Here is a 26876-nt window from a genome sequence, read left to right as displayed (position 1 = left end):
TACTGCTATTGGTTTTTCACGTAATGGTTGTTTTGGTTCATTTGCTCAAAAAGGTTACACTTTTTGCCAGAGATATGCTCTGGAAGAGTTTATTGATGGTTCAGATAGGCTAGGGCTGTTGGAGGGGTTTTCTTCTGTGAGGGAAGAAGGAAGGAGGTATTGCTTTCCTTTTGATCTTAGAATCATTTACATGTGTGTTGTTTTTTTTCATAAAAGAATATGGCAGTAGGGAATCATTGACTTATGTGACTTCATTACTCCTGTTCTGTTTAAGGTTAAAAGAAAGCAATATATTTAAGACAATGGGAGAAATTTCTGGCTATGTAGTTGCAAGGATAAGAAGAACAGAGATGCTTTGTGGAACATCTGTTACACGGATATGCTTTATTGTGGGCAACTGAATTGGATGACCTAGTCATCAGTCTCTATATTTTCCTTTGTTGTCTTTAAGTGCTCTCAGTAGAGAACTATTAGGCCTTCCTGCCTAAGCACAGGCTAGCTTTTATTGGAACTAACCTGTAGTAATTATAAAGCCAATGTCACAATAACAAGCCAACAGATTGGATGTATAATATTCATAAATTATTGGATGTAGCTTCCTCAGCCTTCACAGTAAGCACTTCAGGATGAGGACAGTGTCTTGAATGCACCTACAGTACAACAAGGAGGTAAGCAACAGCCAGTGTGCTTTGTCAAATCAGTTCAATTTTCTTCTCTGACAGAGCAGCAAACCTTATCAATGGGGAAGAGGAAGAGGTGCCATATGCTTTGACTTTGTCAAGGCATTTTTACAATGAATTCTGATAAACAAACTAGAGCTGCATGAATATGAAACTACTGTAAGATAGGTATCAAACTAGTATGAAAGCTGTTCTGGGTAGTTATTAATGGTTTATTGTCTGTTGCTGAAGGTGTAGCAAGTGATCCATAGGAGTCTGTCCTGGGCCAAATATTTTAACTGCAAGTGAGATTATGAATTTAATTTGCAAATTATACCAGTATGGGAGGTAATAAAGAGGTAAGAGTTTAAGATTAAAATTCAAACTAAATATGAGAAGTTGATGAAATGGCTTGGAAAAAAACAGTATAATTCAATGAGGATAAGAGCAAGATTCTTAACTTAATATGGGTAAGAAATGCTTAGGTATTAATTTTGGAGAAAGGTTTTATAACAGTGAGCAGGTCACAGGCAGACTGTGATTGAATGTGTAAGGAGAGTATATAAATAAAAGATACCCATAAGGCCTCAGATGAAGTGCTGTTTTCAGTTTTGTACAAAGAACAGAAAAATTCCAGAGGAGAAAAAGAGGAGCCCAGAAAACAAAGACTGAAGGAAAGACTGGGACCAAAGGACACGTTCAGTCTGGAGTACTAAAAACTTAAGAGATCCAATGGCAGTCGTTAAATATATAAAAGGCTCATGCAGGAAGAAGAGAATAAATCAACTGTTCTCTAAGTCTGTGGTAGATATGACAAAAAGCACTGTGCTAAGAATTCAATACAGGAGATTTGAGTTAGATATTGGACATGAGGAAACTTTTCATTATAAACCTAGTGAAGCACTGGGGGGGCAGCTAGTGAGTCTGTGCCATCTCCATTTTAAGGACTTGTTTTTCTGTGACTCAGTAGCCCCTGTGTAGAACATGGTTGCCAAGATGTGTCCTCCACATCAGTATCTGTGGCAGTAAAGGAATGATCTCTTCTTTTTGTCTTTGCTACTTAGCTTCTATCTGGCAGATAATCCCTTGTCTTTTTTCCCTATAAAGTAAGCTATGAGTACACTTTCATATTGGATATATTAAAAAAGGATTGAGGCCTCTAGGAACATAGATGGCAAAGACCAGAAGAGCACGCTCAGGACTTGAACAGCGCTGGTATGATAGTGCTGCATGCTACCTCTGTCTTCCTAGACAGCTCTGCCCATAAGTCTATTTCCTCTTATTTTAGGGTATATCACATCTTCCTTTATTTGCAGCCAACAAAGTGAATAAAATCTGAGCAAGCCAAATTGGAGATGGGTGCAGTCTGTCTCAGAAAGGCAGAAAGACTCTTTGTGTGTGCTGCATCACTCTTGCCATGCCTTACTCTGCCTTTTCACAACTCATCATCAAAGAAATAGTATGATCGTTTCTGTTCTCCAAAACTCATCTAACCAAATGTTTGATAAAAATATGGCTTTTAGTTGCATTAATGGTGGGTACTTCACACCTAAACAGTAGCAGTTTTTTTGCTTTTGTGATTTTCAGCATTTATACTAAAACATAGTTGTTTATACAAAAGTGCAACTGCTAGTAGTTGTTCATAGCAAAGTAATTAAAATGTGCTCAGAATTATATGTGCACGATAATGCATGTCTATATAATGTAGATGGAGAAGAAGGGGAACAAGCACTTAGTGATCTGCTTCAAATTAATTTTGTTAATTTATTTTTCAGAAAGGTTTTTAATGTTTTCATAGTTGTCTGTTGGAGTACGAAATGTTAAAGAGATTGTTGGAAAGGTTAATTGAAGAACATGTGAGTCCAAGATACTGCTTTTCCGTGGAGCTATTACTTTTTAATGGCATTAGACATTCACCTGTTGGGCTTGAGCAAAATATTATCAAAGATGATTTAGCATTGAAACACATGAAAAAGGACTGCCCATCAAGTAGTATCTAGTAAGCATCAATATTTTTAATGCTGTTCTTCAGAGCTTTTGTTCTGGTCTTGCGGTTAACTGAGTACATTCTACAGGTATTGAAACAATGAAATTATCTGACTAATTGGTTGATTTTAAGTATTGATGTTATTTTTTTGTTTGCACATTATTGATAACCAGTTTTCTGATTATTTTTTTTCTTAATTGCATGTATACGTTTTAAAAATATTCCTTAAAAGTAGTATCAGAAAACGTGCTAATTTAAATGTCATCTTATTTACACATGATAATCAACGTATGTCTAATATAAACATTAAAAGTAAAGTATTTCTTTAATGCTGCTTTTCATGGCAACTCATAGCAAATTCTGAGGAATGTTCAAAGAGATTCTGTTTCCAGACCAAATACTATATTTGGCAAATATGACAAGACTTCCGTTTTGAAATCAGGGAAAAATAGTGATAATTAAATGGGTATATTTTGGTACACTTAAGGATGCCTCATATTTGGGGGTCTTTTTAATCTTGCATGCAGCATAAAAGGAACTTATTCATTTTAATGCGTTCTTCTTGATGGCTTAAAGCTGATATATAGTTACTTGAAAATTAATTTACCTCTCATGAATGACTGGTTGGATTATCTTTGTAGCATTAAATGCCAACCCTGAGCTTAGAGCGCATTGTGTCTACAGTAGAAAGTTGTCCCTGAGCACTTAATGTTGTGTTAAATGATGATGTGTCCTTTGCAAATGTATTATTAGTATCAAGCTGTTCTGTCTCTCAAGATTGAAAAATGGTCAGTGATTTGAGCTGCCATTAAACCTGAATAAAAAAGAGAGAGGCTGTGGGGGGTTTTCATGCTTTTTCTGAGTCCAGACAAACTCTTCAGTATGTATAAGACACATCAAAGTGTCTTTGTTAAGCTAAGACTCCAAAAACTGCATTTGGCATCACAGCAGTTAAAAATAAGAAAATCTCACTTCTGCTTCTCAGGAAGAGAATGGCCATCGAATACATCTATGTGACACTAAGAGCACAAAAGCCAAAACAAATACTTGAGAGCTTGGCCTTGTTTCTGTAGACGTGAGCTAGAATTCCGGTGGTGCCAATTCTCAAACACTGATTGTAACACTGTTACCAATATGTGATTTGCTGTCTGATTTTAACTGAGGTTGGGTCTGAAATTCCTTTGAAATTTTGTTTTTCTGGGGTTCTTCTAACATCCTAAATAAATAGTTATTACCACTTTTAGATTGTCAAGCATGAGGCATGCAGGTTTAAGATATGTCATGTGTAAGTAGAGTTTAACTGGATTGCAGTTTGGTTACTCAGTGAATATACAGTGTCTGATTTAAAATCTCTCAGAAGATACTTAACCATATACGTAAGAATCTAGGTGTCTAGGTACCAGGTACCTTTATGAATCTGGGAGATGTTACAAAGTACTTAAGAAAAAACTTCTTTCCCCATGCCAGACACCTAACTTGCCTAATAAAGGCACTTAAAGAAAAATTCTGCTACTGTGTATAAGATGATAGAGACCAGTTTTGAGGAGTCCCAGAACACAAAGGAAAAAGAAATAATCAATTCCTTCCTATTAAAAAAACAAAATACTGTGAAGTTTTTGAATTGTTGAAAGTGCAAACTGATTTTAACTTTTTAGCTTGTTGACTTGCTGTTTATAGACCCTACTGAATTCCTTTGCTGCACTTTAGTCACATTCCTATAGCATTGTTTTTAAGGGATTTCAGACCATGCAATTTTGTGGCCAAATTCTCCCTGAGTTTCTAGCCATTTAGCTGGTTCCAGGGAATTGTCCCTTTATGACTGGAAAAAAAAAAAATGCTGTGCCCATCTTGAAAAAAACTAGAAGGAGGACATGGACATACAAGAATGAGTCCAGTGAAGGGCCAGGATTTCTATGTGGAACCAGATTAAATAATGTAGGAAACCAGTTCTCCTTCTCTGCTTCTCCTTTAGATCTAGTTTTCTTGGCTCAGATCCAGTCCATCTAAGTTTAGAAGTTTTACCAGGCCATCTGACTTTGGTGCTGAACAAATCTAGGCTCTCCATGTTGTTGATGGCAGAAAAATAGGTGCTGCCACGGAACACTTTAGGCTGTCCTAGACTGCTATCACTCACTCTTTGGAGAAGTCTCTCTATGAGATGTTAAGAAAGAGCTAAACAAGCAGTAAGCTAAAACTAAAAACGTGTAATGACTGTGACCTTCTATGTCTTGCATGTAAAGAGGATGTGGGGAAAAGTGTGACTGAGTCTTCCTCCATCTTGGACCTCTTCCCCCATCAGTGAGATCTAACAGTTCTGTTTCCCTGTGACAATGGGGAGAAGGAGGGGATGCTCAAAGTCAGACTGTGAAAACCCTGAAAAGACCAAAGGACTGTTTCTTCCTCTGTGTTTGTTCTGCGGGGTTTTGTGCAGGATTCCTGGCACCTTTGCTAATTTAGATCAGAAATCATAAGGACATTGATTTCATCTTACCTAGATGTGTGATTTCTCACTTCCAGTTTGACAGTAAAGCTTGACACAGTCTGGCTCTAGTTTCAAGTTATGAACTTGTTTTAGTATGGGTTTCAGCATCAAATATATTAACATACTTTAGTTAAACTGCTACTGGTAACTCAAAATTACCCAGTAGTTGTAGTTTTATTACACCTTCAACAATACTTTAACACATTAAATGGATTACTGCTGTATAGAAAAAGTCTTACTAATGTTTTTATTATGATAATAGCAGCACAGAAAGATTCAGGACAGCAGTTTGTTGGTTGTTACAAATTACAGTGGAAGTGTTGAAAGGAATTTTAAATCTGTAATGTTGATTAGCAGATTTTACTGTCAGGTTTTTTGGCATACTGTAAATAACTCATCTTCAAATAATTTTTCTGAGTAATTAAATTTAGATTGCACATTTCTCATTTCAAATATTTTTACTCTTATCTATTTGCTTTTCCATTGTGGCTTAATTGGTGTGGTCTATATAAACGGACAATAAATTTATATACCTTTGTTATAAAGATCAGTCAGTGAATAGAACTTGGTATTCATCCCAGACAGAATTATGATTGAATGTATTTGCAAGATTAAAGCACTGAATTTTCTTTTTTCTAATTAAAGGCAATTAAAGATTTGCAGACACAAATAAAAGACAATGAATTGAGGAATAAGTGTAGGAGCAAGTCCATTTGCAGGTGAAAAGAAGTGCCTTTGAAGCAGAACCAGCTGTATTTTCATAGAAAGAATAACAGTTTAGGAAGCTTTTCTGCATGTGCTTGCTTGATAGCATAATGTACTCATAAGCAGCTTACACAGGACAGTATTCAGAAAATAGCAGTGCATTAATTTTTAAAGTAGCAAATGCAGGCGAAGAGCAATGCTGCCACATGATGATAATGAAGGTGCATATTGTAAAGTCTACCGAGAGAAAAGAAAGCAAGGAGCTCCTGAAATGTGAACATTTATAAAACAATAACTAGATATTCATATGATAATAAGCTTGGACAGCAGCATCAACAAAGGCCAAAGATGCAGTTCTGTTTCTGCTTAAGCCTGATGAATTGAAAAGCAGAGAGGCAGTCTTTAGTCTGTTATTCAATTCCAGTAATGAGCTATTGTTGGAATGAAAGAGTGAAAATCTAGAAGGGTTGGGAATCTAATTTTTTTTCCCTCTAAAGTTATTCTCTAGATTTGTTTGGGTTGTTATCTTAAATGGCAGCATCTTTAAATCCAATTTTAAATGTAGTCAGTTTTCTTAAATACAGTGTTCAGCACGTTGCATTCTCAGTTACATGTACACATGGTATGTATGCAGAAGTAGTGTTATGCATACCTAGTAATGTCACAGTATTTCTGTAGACTGAAAAAAAAAGTCACCCAGAATGTAATGAACTTGTCTAGCTCATATGTATTATTGAGTTTAATTTTTTGCGTTACTCATAGTGTCATTGGAGGTTTGGTTAAAAAGAATACTGAATATACAAGTATCCAGTAATTTCTAATCTGTTATTAAAATTATTTAATAGCAGATATATGGGATCTCATTGTCCTTTTTAAGTAGAGATAAATCACAAAAATTATTGTGAAATCCATAGATTTTTAATCCTGGTTACATGAAGAGAAACAAACTTACGTTGCATATTGTACAAATCCCTAACCTCCGCTCTGAGGGAGACATTTTGGTATTTTTCACTATACAACTGTTTTTAATAGCTCAAAAAGTATCTATATTTCACCTTTATCTTCACCCTTCTCTTATTCTACAATTGGTAGAATAGTCTTCATTTCTGCTTGTGGAAAGTTTTCAAAGCAGTATCTGTAAACAGGGCACAACTCAGTTCAGCTGCTAGAGGTCACTTTGCTGCCAAAGGAATGGAAAAACTGTGAAGAAGGATGGAAAGAAGTGGTGGGATGGAAGGTGGGCTCTGGAGAGCTTCTGAAAGGCAGAGCCACCTTCAGGCACTAAAATGGAAAGGTGGATGATCATTGCAGCTGGTCTTGGGCAGGACTGGCAAGGGGTAGGACAAGCAGGCAGATAGATGATGGCTGTAGTGAGTAAGAAAAGTTGCCTTATTGTGGACTAGATTTTTGGCCTTAAAAATGGAAAGAAAATTATGGACTTGGGAAACGTTGTGAAGAATGAAATGGCAGATTTATTTTTTAAAAAATGAGAATTGGGGTAGTTATTAAAAAAAAGTTAAGAAAAGTCAGTATTGCAGTTTGAGAGAAGAGATGAGATGAAGGATTGATAACAATAATGACCAGTAAAACAGGAAAGGATTTTGCTTAACTAATAAGAAAAGTAAGATTTAGTCTGGAAATTTTCCAATTCTATTATTTTGGCACCTTCTTCTTGCCTTCCTCAGGAAAATTCAGTGTCTGTCTAGAATAGACATTGGGTAAAGTAGACAAATGGGGCTTTCTCTGATGAGTCTGTTTTAACTGACTCATTTCCTGGGAAGGAGAAACAGCTTAAGCTGATGACTCTGACAGATAAATTTACAAAAAAGCTTGCAGGATAAGTGACATAAAGCTAAAAGACATTGGGAGTGTGAGTATACATATTCCAACTGGTTGTATTTGCAGATCCATAAAGATGTAGGGAGCCTGTATTATTAATTTCTGCTTGTTTTCCAGGTGGTAATGATCAGTATTTGCATGATAGGGTCTTTGCATTTCATAGTTCTTTATAGTACCATAGTGCAGATGTCTTTCCCAAGGCCTCAGAAAGTTCAGGTGTTTTAAGACTCTTTTAGTACTTTTGCTGAATCTGGTTTTCATTACAAAGGACTCCACAGATGCCCTTTTTAAACTTTTGCACTTGGTGGACTCAGACAGTTTCCCTACCATTTTATTATTTTTTTTTTCTTTTTGGCTATCACATTTAGCAAGGAGAGTGGTGAATTAATGGCAGATGTATAGATTTGGAGAATTACCAGCTCTAGAGTAATTATTAAAATAGTCTATTTGTTATCGGGGAGGGATGGGTTAGTTGTTCATATCAGATTTAATACAAATCTGGAAGTATTCTATAGATAAGTAGAATCTAATCTTAGCCATAGCCACAATACTGGAATACATTGTGCCAGAGTGCTTGAAACTGAGGGAAAGAACACCAATAAGGTTTCCCTTTTCTAGGAATAGACTTGGTCTTATCAATAGGTCTACTTGATAGACTAGGTTTCTTGTGCAATATTTACACCTGTGTGGAGCATCAGACATTAATAGTTATTCTGTTATCTTTTCTTCACTCTATCCTTTAAGAAGGTTCCTTGGATAAATGTCCCTTCCCCCCCAATAAACATCATTTCAGTTGTTTTCTCTTGCCAATGAGTATTTTCGAAGTTATTTCTGGTCTTTTATGAATAATATCTGACCAAGTGATAATACAGACATCTTCACAATATGTAATCCCTAGGCTGAGGAGAGATTATATAATGAAAGCGAATTCATAATGTGAGTTCAGCATCCACAATATGCTAGAGAGGAGCTCTGTATTGAGTATCAGCAGAGTGATAGAAAGAATGGACAAAAGCAAAGGTGTATATCACAGAATACAGTATATCACTGGAGAATAATTCCTTTCCAATTCATGTTTCAGAATTTCACCAGTATAGTAAAATATCACAGTTTTAAGGGTGACCGTAAAATGAGAAGCTTGCACTGTTAGTTATGTATGGAAGACCACATCTGGTTGACCAAATGGGAGTGTTGCATGCACAAAGCTACTGACACAGTTTTAGAGAAAAGGTTAAATTATTTGAGTGCAACAATGGTGAAATCTAAATGTAAAACTAGGTAAAATTAGTGTTTAAAAATGGCCAAATATTTTTGTTTTAAGCATTGTAGCTCAGCTTTGGAAATAGGCAAAAAAGACAAAAAGACATGTATGCATTAGGGGGGAGAAAATGAGAAGGACTTTTGTTGAAAATCCAGAGTGGTTGTACTGAGGCTCTGAGAAATTTCTTCATAGATCTGTCTTTTCCTTCTCCTCCTTTTGTACTGTAACTGTATCTGACTTCTGTTTTCTGCATTTGACACTGTCTTCCACAGCATCCTTGTAGATAAACTGATAAAGTATGGGCTTGGTGATCAGGTAGTGAGGTGGATCATAAACTGGTTGAAGGGAAGAAGTCAGAGAGTTGTGGTCAATGGGACAGAATCTAGTTGGAGGTCTGTGACTAGTGGAGTCCCTCACGGGTCGGTACTGGGACCGGTGTTGTTCAATGTCTTCATCAGCCTCCTGGATGAGGGTACAGAATGTACCCGCACCAAGTTTGCTGATGACACTAAACTGGGAGGAGTGGCTGACACACCAGAAGGCTGTGCTGCCATTCAGTGAGACCTTGACAGGCTGGAGAGTTGGGCAGGGAGAAACTTAATGAAATTCAACAAGGGCAAGTGTAGAGTTTTGCATCTGGGGAAGAACAACCCCATGTACCAGTACAGGTTGGGGGCTGACCTGCTGGAGACCAGTGTAGGAGAAAGGGACCTGGGGGTCCTGGTAGACAGGAGGATGACCATGAGCCAGCAATGTGCCCTTGTGGCCAAGAAGGCCAATGGCATCCTGGGGTGTATTAGAAAGGGTGTGGTTAGTAGGTCAAGAGAGGTTCTCCTCCCCCTCTATTCTGCCTTGGTGAGGCCACATCTGGAGTATTGTGTCCAGTTCTGGGCCCCACAGTTCAAGAAGGACAGGGAACTGCTTGAAAGAGTCCAGCGCAGAGCCACAAAGATGATTAAGGGGGTGGAACATCTCCCTTATGAGGAAAGGCTGAGGCAGCTGGGTCTCTTTAGCTTGCAGAAAAGGAGACTGAGAGGTGACCTCATCCATGTTTACAAATATGTTAAGGGTGAGTGTCAGGACGATGGAGCCAAGCTTTTTTCAGTGATGACCAGTGATAGGACAAGGGGCAATGGATGCAAACTGGAGCATAGGAGGTTCCATGTGAATATCAGGAAGAACTTCTTTACTGTGAGAGTGACAGAGCACTGGAACAGGCTGCCCAGAGAGGTTGTGGAGTCTCCTTCACTGGAGACATTCAAAACATGCCTAGATGTTTTCCTGTGTGATGTACTCCAGGTGACCCTGCTCTGGCAGGGGGGTTGGACTAGATGATGTTTCGAGGTCCCTTCCAACCCCTAGGATTCTGTGATTCTGTGTGATTCTGTTGATTTAAAGAAGCTATGGTTAATAGTACATAGTACAGCTGTAAGAGGCCCTTCAGACAGCAAAAATATCCTTGAGAGATAGCAAGTGTTTTATGCTGTATTATAAAATTGAGATAAATTATTTATACCATTGGTAAGTACTTGCATGTCCTCCTCTGAACTCAGTTAATGTGGACTCACAGTAATCAAGCACTTGGCTGTGCTCTTTTGGGGTGCAAGAGATAGTCCCCATAACTTTTTAAAAGTCCAAGAGTCTTCTGGAAGATTCTGTGTAACATGTTTCCACAAGCAGGTGGTGTGAAGCAGTGGTTTTATTAGTGCTTACTTGGGACTGACCTGCATGTCTCTGAGTTCTGATACTTGCAAACAATGTTCCAGTTCAGACTGATGAAACATTTACATTCACCATAATGTCCTGTATTACACATTTATATATGCATTACAAGATGACTAACCAACAAAAATTATAATGAAATATTTTTTTAATTGAAATGTGAGGGGAAAATGTCATCCACCTTTAATCTACTTTGTTGCTGTCTGATGCTTGCTCAGCAATTTAATAAGCATTGTACTAGTGAATGGATTTCCATACCTGTATTTTGGTGCCCTTGTGGAGAAATAGGTTCTTTGCTGGTTTGTCACCTCTTGTTTGTTGCTGTCATTGTGTTAATGGCCATTGTTCCACAGATCAGGCCTCTGTCTTATAGAGTAGCTCCTGCTTGAAGTGCTGGAGTGTGGGATGTTTTCAAAATGTTAGATCTTTTAAACTGAAATAAATGCTGACATTCTTTATCTTCTTTTTTGCATTGTTTTCATTAAATGTGCTTTTCTACTTTAGGAAAACAAGATTATAAGAAAACCAGGCCTATGTTAAGAGCTACAAGATTAAAAGCAGAGGCCAAGAAAACTGCACTAGGCGTTAAGGTAGAGATCTATTTGAGAGCTTATACCACCTTTGTGTATATGTTGTTTCATTTCCCCAAAGATGTACTGTGTGAATATTGATTTCTGAGAGATATTGTTTATGATACTTGAAAATCTAAGTGGAATACCAGAATCTAAAATATTTATGATGGATTGCTTTTACTTAATGCTAAAATAGCTAGAATAGTTTAAATGCTAAAAGATTTTAAGTAGTCCATATCCTTGTTATGATGCATACTTACTTTAAGGTCAATAAAATACTGTATGCTTAGAAAATTGATCTTTTCAGGGAGCCTCTCTGCACACAGAACAAATGCTTTAACGATTGAATATAATTATAAAAATTATAATATACATCTTCCTTCTTCCTCTTCCTATCCCATGCCCAGGAGTAATTTAAAGACTGAGTTTGTTAAGTATTGTAAATTCTCAGCACTATTACCTCAGTCTACATCCTTGTGTACTGCCTCGAACATGGAAAAAGAAGGTTTAACTAACAGCAAAGTATATGGAAAGGTACTGAACTGTATTTTGGAAATGTCCCTTTTTCAGGCAGGTATGAAGTACAATAATGACTAGTTCACCATGGCTGTGAATATGAGCAAGGAAGACAATCAGGAATATTTTCTGCTGTGTACTCCCCAGTGTGTCATCAAAATGGGTTTTATCTTAATGCATATCATTTATTTAAGTTGTATTTTTCCCACAGCTTAGTTTTTGGATCAAATGTATATAAATTTAGCTTAGCAGCAAGGGTAAAAACCCAGCAAAATTAAAATGTAGATCAAATATCTGAGTATTCTAGTGAAAGAAACTTCAGAAATGTTAAAAGGAGAACGTTTTCTTGTTTCTGGCAGATGAGAAATCAATTTTTTCAAGTTATAGCTTATAGCAAATGCCAAGGTATTACTACCAAGCTGTAACAGCTGTTGAGCTGCCAGATGATGTATTTGGTTGTCTTCCAGAATTTGCTATTATAATCACGAAACAGTGCTTTCTTTTTGCTCCTGATTGCTGATCTCGATCAAGCATTACCGTGCAATGCAGTATGTTTTCACAACATAATCTCCTCAGTTAGTGCTGTGTGTCAGGTTTTAATGAGAAAAAGTAGATTGCCTTTTTTTGTTTAAAGGATAGATTATTAACCTTTTGAGTTCAATGTTTTTTCCTTCCCTCCTTATAAAATTTTACTTTTCATTTTACTTTCAATGACATGACCTTTTAAAAGATGTTCTACTTGGAGACTTTTACTGTACAACACAGTTCCTTTAAAATGTGCAAGTTTTTTTGCATGTCTTTCACAAGTGAGAAAAATGTGAACCTTAGTCTTTCAAAACCTGTTTTATTTCCTTATTTTCTTAAATAATTCTTACTTAAAATGAGGGAGAACAGAAATCATATATGTAAGCATATGTATAGTGTAGAATCAAGTATTAATGAGTAAAGAAATCAATAACAGTTTATTTTGTACAAATATGTTATAGCAGAACACCGAGTTCTAAGTAAGAATGAGTTTTGCTGTCAAGGTGCACATGTGCTCTCTAGGTTTTGGGATGTTGCATTTCTGGGGTTCTGATAGTTGCAGTGTGCATTGTCTCAGGCATTGCAATTCTGCCTCTGCCTTTTTAAAAAAAAGGCATTCTTTACAATATTGTCTTTGGCATGTAACATTTTTTGTACACCAGGGCCAAAAAATACGACTCTGAATCATCCCCAAACAGATCACAGTCATTTGCTTTCCTTCCTAATTGCTGAGAAAAACTGACAGAGCTGAAGTAAAAGGGAAGGTAAATTGGGCAACTTTCCCTCTGGTGATGTGCTTGTGTGGGAAGGAAAGCGGAGCCTTTGTCTGCATCCTTCTTCCTGAGCCTACTTAACACCAACAACCTCAGGCCTACTAAATGTTACAATGCTTCCCTCAGTTTATGGGCAATCCCTGTAGAATAAAATTCTGCACTTCTACTGACAGACCCTGCAGTGCTCAGCATGTATGTGAGGCATATTTAATGCCTCGGGATAACCTTGCACATCTTCCCATCTCGCAGTGACAACTCTTCACCCTGCTCTATCCCTCCAGTTCAGCAGAGCTTCAACATGGGCAGTAGATGTGCCTGGAGCATCTGCAAAGGAATTGCCCTCCCTACCCCAGGAGAGGTTGCTTAGTATTCCTTTTGTGAGACCTCCACAACATCTCCCCACCCTCAGACAGGGCTTGTTTTGCTCAGCCTTTTGTTAAGTACCTCTAGCTGTCCAAGAGCAATCTTCTTATGTTCACCCTCCATGCCTATCCCAGATACCTCTCTGTTCCCTTCTGGATACATTTTGCCAGAAGAATTTCTTGAAGTCTACTGCTTACTGTGAGAGCAGAATGTTAAACCATTCCTTGTGTCTGTGGCTGTCAGAAGAGTCAGCAGAGTTGAGGTCTGATCAGGTTTTGTACATTTATGAAACTATTTTGAGGCTTAAGTATGCACTGCTTTAATTGTTTCCTAATATTCAGAGCTTTTGGGTGTGCCTGAGTCTTCCTTTGGCAAGACACTGTCTCAATTGTCACGTTGTATTAGGAAAGTGTTGTGATGGTGATAAGCGACATGATTCACTTTCCAAAGGCTGGGATTTTAGTCTTTTTGTGTGATGTAGACCCTGATTCTGTGCTGTGACAGTTGCTAAACTTCAGTGTCAAGGGGAAAAAAAATAGTGTAACTACAGTGCAATGTAGGTAGCAGGTTCAATAGAAATGTCCAAAGTTCTTGTAAGTCTTTGAGAAAACACATACATATGTGTATTTACCATGTATTTTATTTGTTTGCCAGGTTTCAGTACATGCTGCAGTATGTAGCATATTAATGTTTTCTTTATTAACATTTTCTTACAAAAAACTAAGTCACAGTTAATGAAAATATTGTAAAAGGAATGAACATTTTTATCTGTGAAATACAGAACACAGTCAGTACCATACTGCTACTTAAAACAATGGGATTTTTAGTACTAATTGGTACCTCTAGAGTTGTTCTGCACTAGTGTCCTGAAGAGCTTATATTTGTGGCTCTAAAATAAGACTTGTATTATTTAGAGGGGGGGAAAAAAAAAAAAAAAAAGAAGAGGGCTGGAAAATTCGTTGAAGGGATTTTAGTCCATAATTTCTATAAAGATAATGAAATTCCACTGTTGAGTATTTCACCATGAGAGCTGACAGCATCCAGTTTAAAAAAAAAGGCCCTATAAATAACATAAAACTTTTCAGAGCCAGTCCCCTGGAGATCCCTCACATTTCATTGCTGGCATACTAATTAGCTTGCCTTGTAAAACTTTGATTGCGTTGTCATTTTAATGCAAGGTTTAAAGTAACAAAGTTTCTTTCAGACACTGCCATTTAGTACTTTTTAATTTCCCCAACGAGAGATTTTATCTCCGTTGATAATGTCAGAGAAGCAGCTAAGCACTAATAGCTATCAAAAGTTAGTTGAAGCAGGGTGACCATGCTAGTACTCAGAGTGTAATGTTTGCTCTTTAAACATGTTTTAAAATTAAATATTGTATCAGAGCTATTGTTCTGACTCAGTTTGTATATATGACACTAATGCACACGGTGCCAAAATATATGGTGTCTCTTGAAAAAGCAACACCCCATCTTGAGAAACAACTTGGAGAGAAAGAAATATGCTGTATGTCTCCTGGTGTTTAGATAAGACAAAATTATTTGTAGCAGTACCAAAAAAGGAGCCCCTGAACCTTCTCTGTGTGATTGTTTTGTTGTCCCCACTTAGTGGGCTCATGCTGGTGGAAGCCCACCTGCTTGTCCTTACCAGGTGGAACAGCAAGAGATCTTCACTGTCAGTGCTAACTGCTATCAGAAGGTGAGGAAGAGGTGCCAGCACTGTCATGGCAAGCAGAAAATGTTTTGAGGAATGTGGAAGCTCAGCCCCAGAGAGCTGGGGTTTGGTATGCAGAGGCCAAAAGTAATGGGCGTTCTTAGGGAGAGATTTTTTTCACGGGCCACAAGAATGAATCTGTGGACCATAGGATAGATGATGCAGTTTTCTCTCATGTTGAAAGGCAGACACAAATCTGAACAGTAGTGTTTTACACCCACTGGAAAAGACATAATCAACTGCAGAATACTACTCCATAGAGAATTATTAGCAATGTAGTACACTGATTGAACTAAGGAAAAAAAGTGAGAGCTTACTGCCTGTCATTCTTTTGTATATCTACTTAATCTATCGTGTAGCTAGCTAGCTCACTATTAAGAATTTATCTCATCTGGAACAAGTTATGTATGAATAGATAACAAGACATTCCTAGTGTATTTTGGCAAAGGATATTCTCTGATTTCATGCTGTTCATAATCTGCTAAGTTAGTGAACTACCTTTGCCAAGATAAGTTGGGAATATAGTTTCATAGCTGTGCAGAAATTAAGGCCACAGGAGACTATTAGATCATCTGATCTGGCCTTCTATATGTTACAGAACATAAAAATTCATACAAATTATTTATAGAAAGTCCAATCACTTAACAGCCAAAATACTGGGTCTTCAAGCCATTTTATGTGCCTCACATCATGAGCAGGGCAGCTTAATGTGCCACCAGTACACAAAGGGTGATATTCCCAGTGATCCCAGCAGCCAGACTGATCCCTGACCTTGCAATGGAAGGGAGTGGAAAAAAAACCATGCAAAGAGAAAAACAAAATCAAATTGCTCCCATCTGACCCCAGCCCGACCTGTACACATAAGTACAGTAATCGTGGTGGCTTTGAGCATGTGAACAAGATGCACCAGGCAAGAGCTTAGGAGGATTTTCTGTACCATCTCGGAGCAGTAGTCTGTCTTTCTAGGCTTTGGTCTCTACTTACAACCAATCTCTAACACTTCAAATGATAGTTGACAGCAATAAACCCTCAAATCCGGAAATGAAAACAATATAATTGGAGGAAAATTTCCTGAAAAAAAAGGAAGCGTCTTCTGGTCCTGTATAGAAAAGTCTGATGTGCTGAAGCACGTGTCATTACTTTTAACAATCGGATACTTTAGGGATTTTCAATACAGCACCGACAATGTAATTAATCCCAGTCTTTCCATGTCCCTGAAGGAGAGGAGCAGTCTGGAGAGCTGTTTCCCAACTCCAAGGCTGGCAGCTAGGTTGTCCTTTTCACACAAGCCCAAATTGAAGTATTCTTTCCAATAGCTACATAAGAATGTTCCTTTTTAGAGAGAGATCTGACTATAAAAAACTCACAGCTATGAAAGTTCATATTTTACCCAAGAGGTAACTAGAATGTTCAGTCATTTTTGCTCCTAGGAACTGGCATCTTATTTCAAGACAGCCTATCTAACCACAGCTGGACTTTAGGAGGCTCTTGTAAACAAGATAGAAGAAGCCCACACTGTGAAGCACCTTACTTAAATACAGTTGTATGACATACATGGTTACATGCTCTAACCAAAACACCTCTTATTCTTCTCTGTGATAAAATAAATACCAGTCATCTCCCTACTGGAAATTCCCTTGTCTTTTACATCCAGAGATCACATTGAGGGAGTGGTTACCCCTTAAATGCAAAGCCCTTTTTAGACGCAGTTTTTCAAGGCAGTGTCCTGCACTTTGTAAGTACTGTTTACATCTTTGATGCCTGTGTATATTATCTTGCATTTAGCTATATTCAGATTAATCTTGGTCTCACAGAAGGTGTGGCAGGTGGATTGGAACTAGATAATCCTTAATGCGCCTCCCAACCCAGACCATTCCACGATTCTATGATTGTGTAATCCTGTTGCTTTTTTATCATATAGCCAGGCCTTTTAGATTGCTCTCTACCTTGTTCTTGAGTAGTTTGTTCTCATTATTTGAGATGATAATGGTCTTTGTTCCATCCGAGAATTTTAGAAATAACAAGTTTATAACATAAAAAATTACTGGTTAGTTAGTCATTTATTTTGTTGTCTTGTATTAGTTGTAGGATGACCTGTGTTAAGGAAGTAAACATCCATTTTGAATTTTTTTTTTTGTTGAAACTCTAAATATGGTCACAGTGAATGTTCAAATGAAGTCTTTCAGTTAGAAATCATATGGGATTAAAAAGTTTGTTGTCAAGTCCATATATGTTTGTCTTATTTCTACAGGTAGCCTTGATCAGCATGATTTTCTTTTCACCTCTGTTCAGAAACTAGCAATAGTTTAGCATTTCAAGGACAGCAATTTGTGGTACTCTTTTACCTACTTTTAAGCTGGTTTCAGATGAAAAAAGTACAATTCTCCTTGAAAGACAATAACAAATACATAAAAAACCCAGAATTTCCTGACAATGTGGTATTTCTCTATATGTGTAGGATACGATGCTGCCATACACAGTGTCCAGATTTGTGTTGCTATAGCCAACATTTTTTTCTTCACCTAGTCTCCTATTTTTTCATCTCCTGATTAATTTTGCTTAGATTCCAATGTTGCAACTTGCTCCATGAGGGTGAATCTAAGGACATTATCCAATTATTTTGTTATGAGAGACATAAATTTGACAAAAAATGATAGGAGAATTAAATCTATGTTATGCTGCAATTGCATGTGTTTCCTTTATGGAAGAGTTTCTGAAAAACTTAACTAAGCTGACATCATGAGGGTTCTGCAGACATTATTCTAAATGTAAGAGAATATAATAGAAACTCTGTTCCTTTTAAAGGCTTCTTTGACTGTACTTTGGGATTTGAGAGCAGGAATGTTGCTTCCTAGTGTTCGGTACCATGTTACAAAATTAAAAAAGAGAAATGCCCTGTTACAATTTCAAGTTTATTTCTATAGAACTTTTTCTATATTAGTTAGTTATTCATGGTGGAATCCTCTGAGTAAATGCATTTTGCAGAGGGATGATGGGGATGATCCATGGAGTACAAAGTGAAAGGGAGCTATATATGCTGAGCGGGGAGTATTTTAACATTTCATTTCTATGCATGGCTTAAAATACAAATAGCAAAGCCTGGTAAGTATAAAACAAATTAAAATGACAATATATACCATTGTCACAAAGACAGCATAGTGGTATAGCATCTCATTTGCTATTAACATTGCAAAATTTATGTTTATAAAAGTTCATAAACTGAATGCAATTCCCAAGAGACTGCATATCCCTCTCTGAGAGCCAGGTGTCCTTTGTTAGGCTGTTTATTTTAGGTTTTTGTTAGTCTGCCTTCTTCAGTAACTCAAAATTAAGGTTCTTGCATAATTTTCAAATCTTGAATTTCAGTAAGGCTTTCTATTCCCAGGGCTAGTAAATACTGATCCAGCAACCCAGTTCCTAATGCCTGTACAAGGAAGGTAGTAGCGTTACCTCAGTGTTGTTCTCTGTAAAACAGGCAAAGGAATCAAAGAACTACTCCCATCAAAGCAGTTAGTGGGCAGCCTGAGAATAAAAATCAAGACTTTCCCAGTTCCACTTCCTAGAAAACAAGTCTTTAATGCAAACATTCCCCAAAATCTTGCTGCTGCTACCACAGCGTTCCACAGGAGACACTGGGGAGATGGGAGAGGAAAGGTGAATGTATTGTAAAGCAGAAAGCGTGGCGAGCATGGCATCCAAACAAGGGAAAAAACTTTTTAATACTGGAATTAATTTGCTCTCAGTGTCAAGTGTGAATGGTGCCTGCATTGTACGGTTTTGTTGTCCACTCTCCTGAGCAGATGGAGCTTGCAGTTGTATGTCACTTGTTTATTACATCCTCTTAAGATTAGTAGCTGTGTGACCAGATGGGTCTGGGAGCACAGCTGTGGATACAAGGAAATAAATGAAACCTGTCTGATGCTGCCATGCCCTTTTGTGAGATACTGACGTGTTGCAACTGCAACAAAGCAGAAATCACTTTCCTTTAATATATTAGTGAATTAGATGTACTTTTTTTTTTTTTTTTAATCAAATCATATGAAATCAGAAAGATGAAGCTCACATGAGGTATAATTCTAAGAGGGAAATGTAGTTCAAATGTGTAGCAAACAGCCTCAGCAAATTTAGAGGAGCAATTTTAATGTGTTAAAATAAATGTAAAGTATATCTCAATTAATCATTTATATAAAATGTAAAGTAAAGGTTTCTATAGAACAAAGACTCCTTTAGAGCATACGCCAAGTAGGCAGTAGTATTTCAAAGTTTATTAGATGGCATATGTTGAATTATTGATCCAACATTCTGATAAACTATATAATGCATTCATGTAAATGCAAATGAAATGCTGTTCTATAGAAGAATGCCAGGTTATGGGCTAGACTTTAAAACCTGAAGTTAATACAGTTTTAACTCTTTCATGGCAGTGAACAAAGTCAGTCACAAAGCCACCACAAATCTAGAGCTGACAGCTACCATGTAGGGCTCTACACCTGAGCTATCATCTCTACTTCTCTTCTAGTCCAAGGGAAGAAATAGGCATTTTTAGGGAGAATTCACCTGAACTCTTTTAGAGGCCACAATGCATCTTACACCAAAGAGAGCCAGATTCTCTCCTTCTACTGAAAGTGTGTCTCATTGTCTAGGTGAGGTGTAGGCATCTACTTTCAGTCCTGCTGGCAGCGTAGTTTTAATGTAGTGCCTTCTGTATCAATTCAGATTAGTTGTTATAAATTCACTGAACTATTTTTCTCCTCTCCTTTTAAGTATGCAGGTGGATTGTTCTGATGCAGATGGTTTATAGGTTAATGTGAAGGTGAGATTTTGAGGGTTGGTGGTTGCTTCTTTTTGTAGAGGTAAGATAGTTTTGGAGGGTTGCAAACTGACTTGTTCCTTCTGAGCACCCCAGTGTGTGATTGTAAAAATACATCTTGATAAGGAATGAAGCAGTGCATGTTAGCTGTGGAAGTGGCACTTTCTGTAAGCTGAAGAAACATAAGGATAGTTCTTAAAATTGTGTTTTTTCTTTCATTGTCTACCAAAATGAGAGTCAATACTATAGGGAGTGTGCTATGCTTTATGAAAACTTAAAAATGTGAAATACTGACTTTGAAAGAAGTAGTGTTATAAAGTGGGCGATTGTATTATTGTATCTTAGATCTCTGTTAAGTTGGAGCTTAACAAAGTCCAGCTTTAAGACAGAATATGATGATAAGCAGTCCCATGAGTATGATGTGTAGTACAAAAACATTTTTCTGCTTCTGAAAGCTGCTGTAAATCAAGTATACATTGGAACACTCTTTTATGTTAATTAAGGAAGATGCAGCAAGTTGCAATATTTTATGGGAAGAAAGGCAAATGTGACAGCAAATTGTGCTTTTTGCCTTATTGCACAAGGAAAGGAAGAAAAGTTTCATCCAATTCTGAAGGATTTTGTAGCTCCATATTGTAATGCATGCCAGGAAGTTGGGAGGTAGAGGTAGCAATTTTCATTGACTTCCACCATACTGTGTTTGCTTCATTAAAAAATTACAAATTTGTTGGCAAAAAGCAGTAACATATTGCTAGAAAACATCAAAATTCACAGTGTAAATTCATAACTTAAATTTGTGTTCAAAACTGTGGTTTATGAATTCTGTCTTTTCTTTTTAAAAAGAATGAATACCGTAATAAGAGGACATGGAGCTCCTATTTCTAGGTCAGACCAAAGATCTTTAAGCCAAATATCCAATTTCTGGCAGTATGTCGAACTTACCGAAGTCTTTACTAAGTGAATGGATTTTACAACATCCTGAAATGGTAATCATCAACAAGAAATCATTAAAGTATCAGTGCCTTATGCAATTATAAACCACTGATGTTATTTTGATGTGCTTTATACAATGGAAATAATATTTATCTGTAAATATGGTGCTATTTCTAACAGATTTTGTTTTATATTTTTCTACAGGAAGTTGCCCTTGTCTTTGCAGCTATACTGGTATTTTTGTTGGCTTTTTATGCTTTCTTTTATCTTAACATTTCCAATGAAGTTGACCTTGATCTGGATCCAGATGAAAACTAGCAGATGCAATGAATCTATCATCACGATTTCTTCAACAAGACTACATAGGAACACACTGTCCCTCACTGTGAGACAGTAAATTGTGCCATTTCTTGCAGTCCAAATTCATAAGAAAGTTTTGCAATATGTCAGTCACTTTTACATTCCAGGTCTCCAAAATAAGAGAACACTGAAGCATTGCAAGTATAGTTGGTTAACACCAAGGCTAGGAGCAGCAGTAGTTTATTGTTTACATTATTTTTTTCCTCAGGCAGAGAAATTTGATATCAAAAGACAGGTACTATTATTATAATGGATATTGATGCTGACTTCGCAGGAGGAGAGCCTGCCTTGATTAAATTTAGGAATCAAAGCTTCCTAATAGCCAAATTAGTTTCCTTTTCCTTTCCCCAAAGAAAGCAGAAATATGAAATAAAAGTATTTTCTTGATTTGTATTTACATTTTATCAAAAAAAAAAACCCTCATCCTTTCTCTTTTTATCTTTCTTGTGCATGTGTGCACACACACGCACACAAAGAGGGAAGAAATTGTAGGGAAAAATCTTTTTAGAAGCAGGCAGTCTGTCACCTCCTATATGGACTTAATTTTATGTCATCCTAGATTCTGTGTGCCCATATATCTGCAGTAATCTTTTTCATTCTTTTGCCAACTGTTCAGCACACATGTGTTCTGTCAGAAATGGCACCTGGATGACAGAAGTTCTAACATTCACATATGCCTTTGAAACACAGTTCTTTGCCTCCTGTGCTGTCTGAACTAGTGTAAATAGAAAGTTCAGTTGATGTTGGTTTTAATTAATATATTGCTCTATTATTAGTATGAAGTCAAAATAATGTTTTAATTATACTCTTCCTGCTGGCTGTGCTATCATCTTGCTCTACCTGTTAGGGGATGTTGTAAAAAAGAATTGCTTTCCAGCTACACAATCATTTAAATCACCGAACTAATGTAAGAAGTTGTAAGTATTAGGAAACCTTTTTTTTTTTTTTTTTTTTCCCTTGCATACTAATAATTGGGAAAGTCTTGGCTCCATGACATCCTTCAGTTCTTGCAAAGTATCTTTCAGAATACGTTCTGTAGATAACATTTCTGATCCCTTTGATAACCACAAACAACTTGAAGAAGTCGGTATGTCAAAGCAGCTGCAGGGAGCTGTAAAAGTCTGGCTTTATGCTGTTCTGCTTTAGCTTTGGCATATAACTGAGCTTGTGGCTGTAAAGGTTCAGTTTTGATCCTTTTAAAAATTTGGTCTCTCTGTAGTTCGGATTCACTTTGATACCAAGAAAAGCCTAGAGCCACTGGTGCTGAATGGGGCAAGGGAGTTAGGAGGATTGACTTCCAGAAAAGTTATTATAATTCTGGAATTCTGTTAGCAAACTAGCTTGGCTTTATCTTTGATACCAATTTCAGGGATGAATGTTTAGTTGCAACTGACTTGTTCCAGAAATGCCTGACTAAGTTGTCTTATAGTGAATTTGAGGACAAAGGGATACAAATTACAGCAAACATTATAATGGAAAATGTATTTCTTTTAAGTTGACATAGTCCCATTATCACCAGTTAAGGAACTTCAATCAATTCAGTTAATTCTTAAACCATACAGTAATTATGACCATATAAACTGATTCTTTAAGGATCCACTTCTTACCTGTCATACTTTTCATTCACTTTATACAATGCAAAATAATTTCTTTAGAAATTCAGAATACAAGAGTCTTCCAAGAATATGAAAGAACAGCATAAACATATATGTGCAAATATTTCTCATTTTCTAGCAATGACTGTTACAGACACAAAACCCTAACTTTTATGCATTCATGTGACCTGTAGTCCACTACTACTTGCACGCATGACCAAATGCTTAGCAACATGTTGCATTTGCGGTGAAACAGTACCTGACACATGGCCTGGCTTTGGGTGGAGGGAAGAGCATATCAAAAACTGTCTCCTTGGATATGGCACTTTGCCGGTGCCACACCATATGTCACAGAAGCTGCAAAACTTTCCTCTTACTTTGCATGAACAATTTTCCTGTTACATAAAACTGCATTCTTAATGTCTGCATGCAGCTCTCTGAGTGATGTGTAGTTATCCCCTTCATGCAGGTTGTCTTGTAACTGGCTTTCTGAATCTGCTACATTAAAAAGCAAGCTATTCATACTGTCAAATTTATGAACATGAAGTTCCTAGAATAGGAAGATTGCATTTCCTATCTTTATGACTCACAGACAAAATCTGAAGTGTGTATATGTGTGACTGAAGCAGTTTCCCTGATTTGTGGCATATCAATCCATATTTCCCACAAGTGCCATAGTTTGCAGTTTGTCTGTTGGCTTTGTTTAGGTTTAGGCTTTTTCATTCACTTGGAAGTTACTCTCATGTAACAAGAAAATTCCCTTTTGTTCAGGTAATCTGGATAGATTTATGTTCAGTCTACATAGAAGCACATGGCAAATATTGCAACAAATACACTTTCATCAGTACAATAATTTCTGTAAATATCTCAATAGTTTTGTAAACCTAAAAGCTCCCACTTTGCATCAAATTATTCATTGTTCGTTTTCTAAAAGGCTCAAGCACAACAATATTAGCAATGAAGCTTGATTCTGAGTTTACTAATTTATGATTCTCCTGAGTTCACTGAAATTACAACTGACTTACTCCAAGGGAAAATCAGAATCTGACCTCAAGTTACTTCAGCTTTCCAGAATGCTACGTTGTCCATGCTTGGTATTTTATAGTAGAGGCTGATTTTAATCTTGCAAATCATGGTTTATTTTGCCCTTAATTGTATCTGAGATTGAAATATGCCTCTTGGGTTTTGGACCACCTGTCTTTGTATGAGTTTCTCAGTGTTTATTTTAATAATAAATGTATTTTTCCTATTTTTGTGCTTTTATTAATGTTGGGTGTGTCACATGGAATCGTATATACATTTGAAAGGACATTAAAGCAATTAGAACAGTGTTCAAATGTGAGCAGTGATACTCACCAGTTTTAAAATACCTAGGTTATTCTAAGCAGTTCTAACCTCTAAGCTTATATTAAAAATAAGCATAGCCTATGAATACTTAAAAGACAATAAAGATAACTTCCCTTGGCATCCTACCCAATACCAGTAGAGCTAATCTCCTTCTGACAACAAAGTTGTTCTGTGTGGCTCCCATCAGGTTCGCACAGATTGACTTTATAATATTTTATAAACTTGTTTCCAAGAAAGATTGCTGATCAAGCCGTTTACACAGCAGCCATGGCTTAACAGGGTGGTTTTTTTCAAGGATATTCACCTCTGGGCAAGGGGTAGACATCAGTACTGTTGTTGCTCTCTGTTTGTGGAGTAAACTGAACTTCTTTCTAGCAAAGGTTGTGGAGGAAATGCCTGTACTAGGTCCTTGTGCTGTGAGTGGAAGCATATGTCCCACCTGGAGGTCTCAGGCTAGGAAGGCACAGAAGTCTTCCAGCAGTGATTTTGCTCAGTAAATCTTCCCTTAGCAGTTTTCCTTTTCCCTTTGATCCTACAAAAGCAGAACCAGTGTAGACTGTCTCAGGACAGAAGCCGCAATATGGTAGTTTTACTAGTGCTGCTGGTGAACATTGCCAAGGAAAGGCTTTAACTCTACTTTCTAGAGTCCATAAATATATTTTATTAGAAGCTTAGAAGACATGTTAAGCATTTCCCTAATAGACCCTGGAGATGTATTTAAACTTTTCTGGAGGAATGCTTTATATAAAGTTCAGTGTTGTGTATGACATAGACATGTGATTTGGGATCTGTCATAGCTCCTTCGATGCATCAGAGCAGCTGTAGCAGGGGCAACATGTAGACTCTGAGATTATGCTGCAACATGTAACTGCAAACATACACAACATGAGCAAACTCATCTGCTTGCTTAGGTGTCATTTTGGGTAGTTGACCTAAGAAGCTGTGTTTGAAAACAAACAGTTTTTAAACAACCACTCTAAATGAAGGCACAGTTAAAACCATACAAAACTGCTCATCCCTTTTCCATGATAATTGCTGCCATGGAAGAGGCTTATCTGCTGACTTTGGGCCAAGTTTTGAATACTGCCCTTTAAAGGGAGGAAAATGTTGTTAACTGTTCCTAGTAGAGTGATGTTTAATTTGGCTCTAATAGGGAACTGTGCCTATAAGGCACAACTGAACCAGTTGGTGAAAGTCAAATGCATTCAGGACAATTCTCAGTAAAGGACTGCACTTGAAATGCAGACTAGGCAAGGTAGAGTGCCAACTGACAGGGTACTACAGATCTTGTTTGCATTTCAAGTTTTACTTACAGTAGCATAATAATTAGTGATGCTTATGACTAAGAAAATAACAATATGGCACATCAATAAGACGGCAGAAATGTGATGTTGGAACTGCTTCTTAAGAGATTCTGTAGTGGATTATGCCGGCACTTTGGGAAAATGAAGCCATGAGATGAATAAACTGGCAAAGATTGTGATCTTATGCTTACAATATTTTTCCCTGGAAGAGCCGACAGAGATATTTTGCAACAGTTTTCCCCATCATCCTCTTAGTTTGCTGTAATACATTCTTTTGTAGATGTATTTCTACACTTTTCCAAGAGTGGAAAATTATTTTTTGTAATTCATGAGTGCATTTAATTGACAGAATCCTCTACTCTTTCTTTTATGCCCCCTCAATCACTACCAAATTGGTGGAAAGACAGCCAAAATGTTAGGTACCAGTGTCTCTCAAGCAGATGTCACACCACTATTTTTTAGCTCGTTTAAATGAATAAACATGTTAAACTGTGAAATATTACATTTTAGATTTTTTCATTAAAAGAAAAAAACGGACAATCTGTTTACTGTCCTTAATTAAGACAACAATCCTGGTGGTTGCCAGTTTTGGCAGTTGTAATGATGAACTATAAATATTGGGACAAATCAACTAACTAGTGATTGTAGAGGATAGTTCAAGTAGAAGCCTCATTCTGCATGACTATTTTTTTTTCTAACTTCTATAATTGTTATACTGGTTTTGCATGTTAAAACCACGGACAAATACAGTCATAAATAAATACTCGTCAAACAGTAGGCTCGATTCTGTTGTCTTATTCTGAATCACTGAAAAAGCAAATAAAAGCAGACAGCCCTGCTGCACTGTTCATGCCCTGCCCAGATTCTCCCTAAAAGGTGTTTGTTCAGGTAAGTTACAAATGTGAGCTACAAAGAGCTTCATTTTCCCGAACCTTGGAAAAGGCAGCATGTCGATTTTTGGGAGTTTGCCATTTCACAAAGAGACTGTAGGAATTTTAAAGAGAGGAACCACAGGAGGTGATAAACAGGAGTTTGGTGAGAAACTGGTGTCATTGTCCTGTTGCAGTCTCTCCAGGAATAAGAGTGAAAGAAACCAGAAGGGAAATGACCAGTTCTTCCAGTCACCTCGCATCTTGCCATGTTTTTCAAGAAGAGGATGCAAGAGAAGCTAATTCTGATATCACAACTGCCTCAACTTCCTGTTTTTCATAGGACAAAAAAGTGGCCAGGAGGAGATAAAGGTGTCTGAGATTAAGGAGCTTCTCATTGGATCAATGTTTCATTTATTTAAGTAAGGAATAAATGGAGTGTGGGGGAACTACAAAAAGCATAAATCAGGCTGATTGCTTATACCTTCATGTTAAAAAAGGTCACATTACACCAAGCTTGAGTAGCTTTGGGTGTCTGTTA

General features: G+C 37.1%; 1 protein-coding gene across 2 annotated transcripts in view; it reads left to right on the top strand.

Moving 5' to 3' along the window:
• The window catches only part of TRIQK (triple QxxK/R motif containing), a 64437-nt gene extending 38194 nt beyond the window's left edge, over positions 1 to 26243 (top strand). For both annotated transcript variants that reach the window (XM_051610768.1, XM_051610767.1), the window contains 2 exons: positions 11160 to 11245; positions 21065 to 26243. In XM_051610768.1, the coding sequence (XP_051466728.1) occupies positions 11160 to 11245; positions 21065 to 21178 (200 nt within the window). In that variant the 3' untranslated portion in view covers positions 21179 to 26243. The remainder of the gene's footprint in view (positions 1 to 11159; positions 11246 to 21064) is intronic.
• Positions 26244 to 26876: the final 633 nt, after the last annotated feature.

Source organism: Apus apus, chromosome 2, assembly GCF_020740795.1.
Source record: "Apus apus isolate bApuApu2 chromosome 2, bApuApu2.pri.cur, whole genome shotgun sequence".
NCBI classification, from domain to species: domain Eukaryota; kingdom Metazoa; phylum Chordata; class Aves; order Apodiformes; family Apodidae; genus Apus; species Apus apus.
This window is presented reverse-complemented; position numbering and strand designations above follow the sequence as displayed.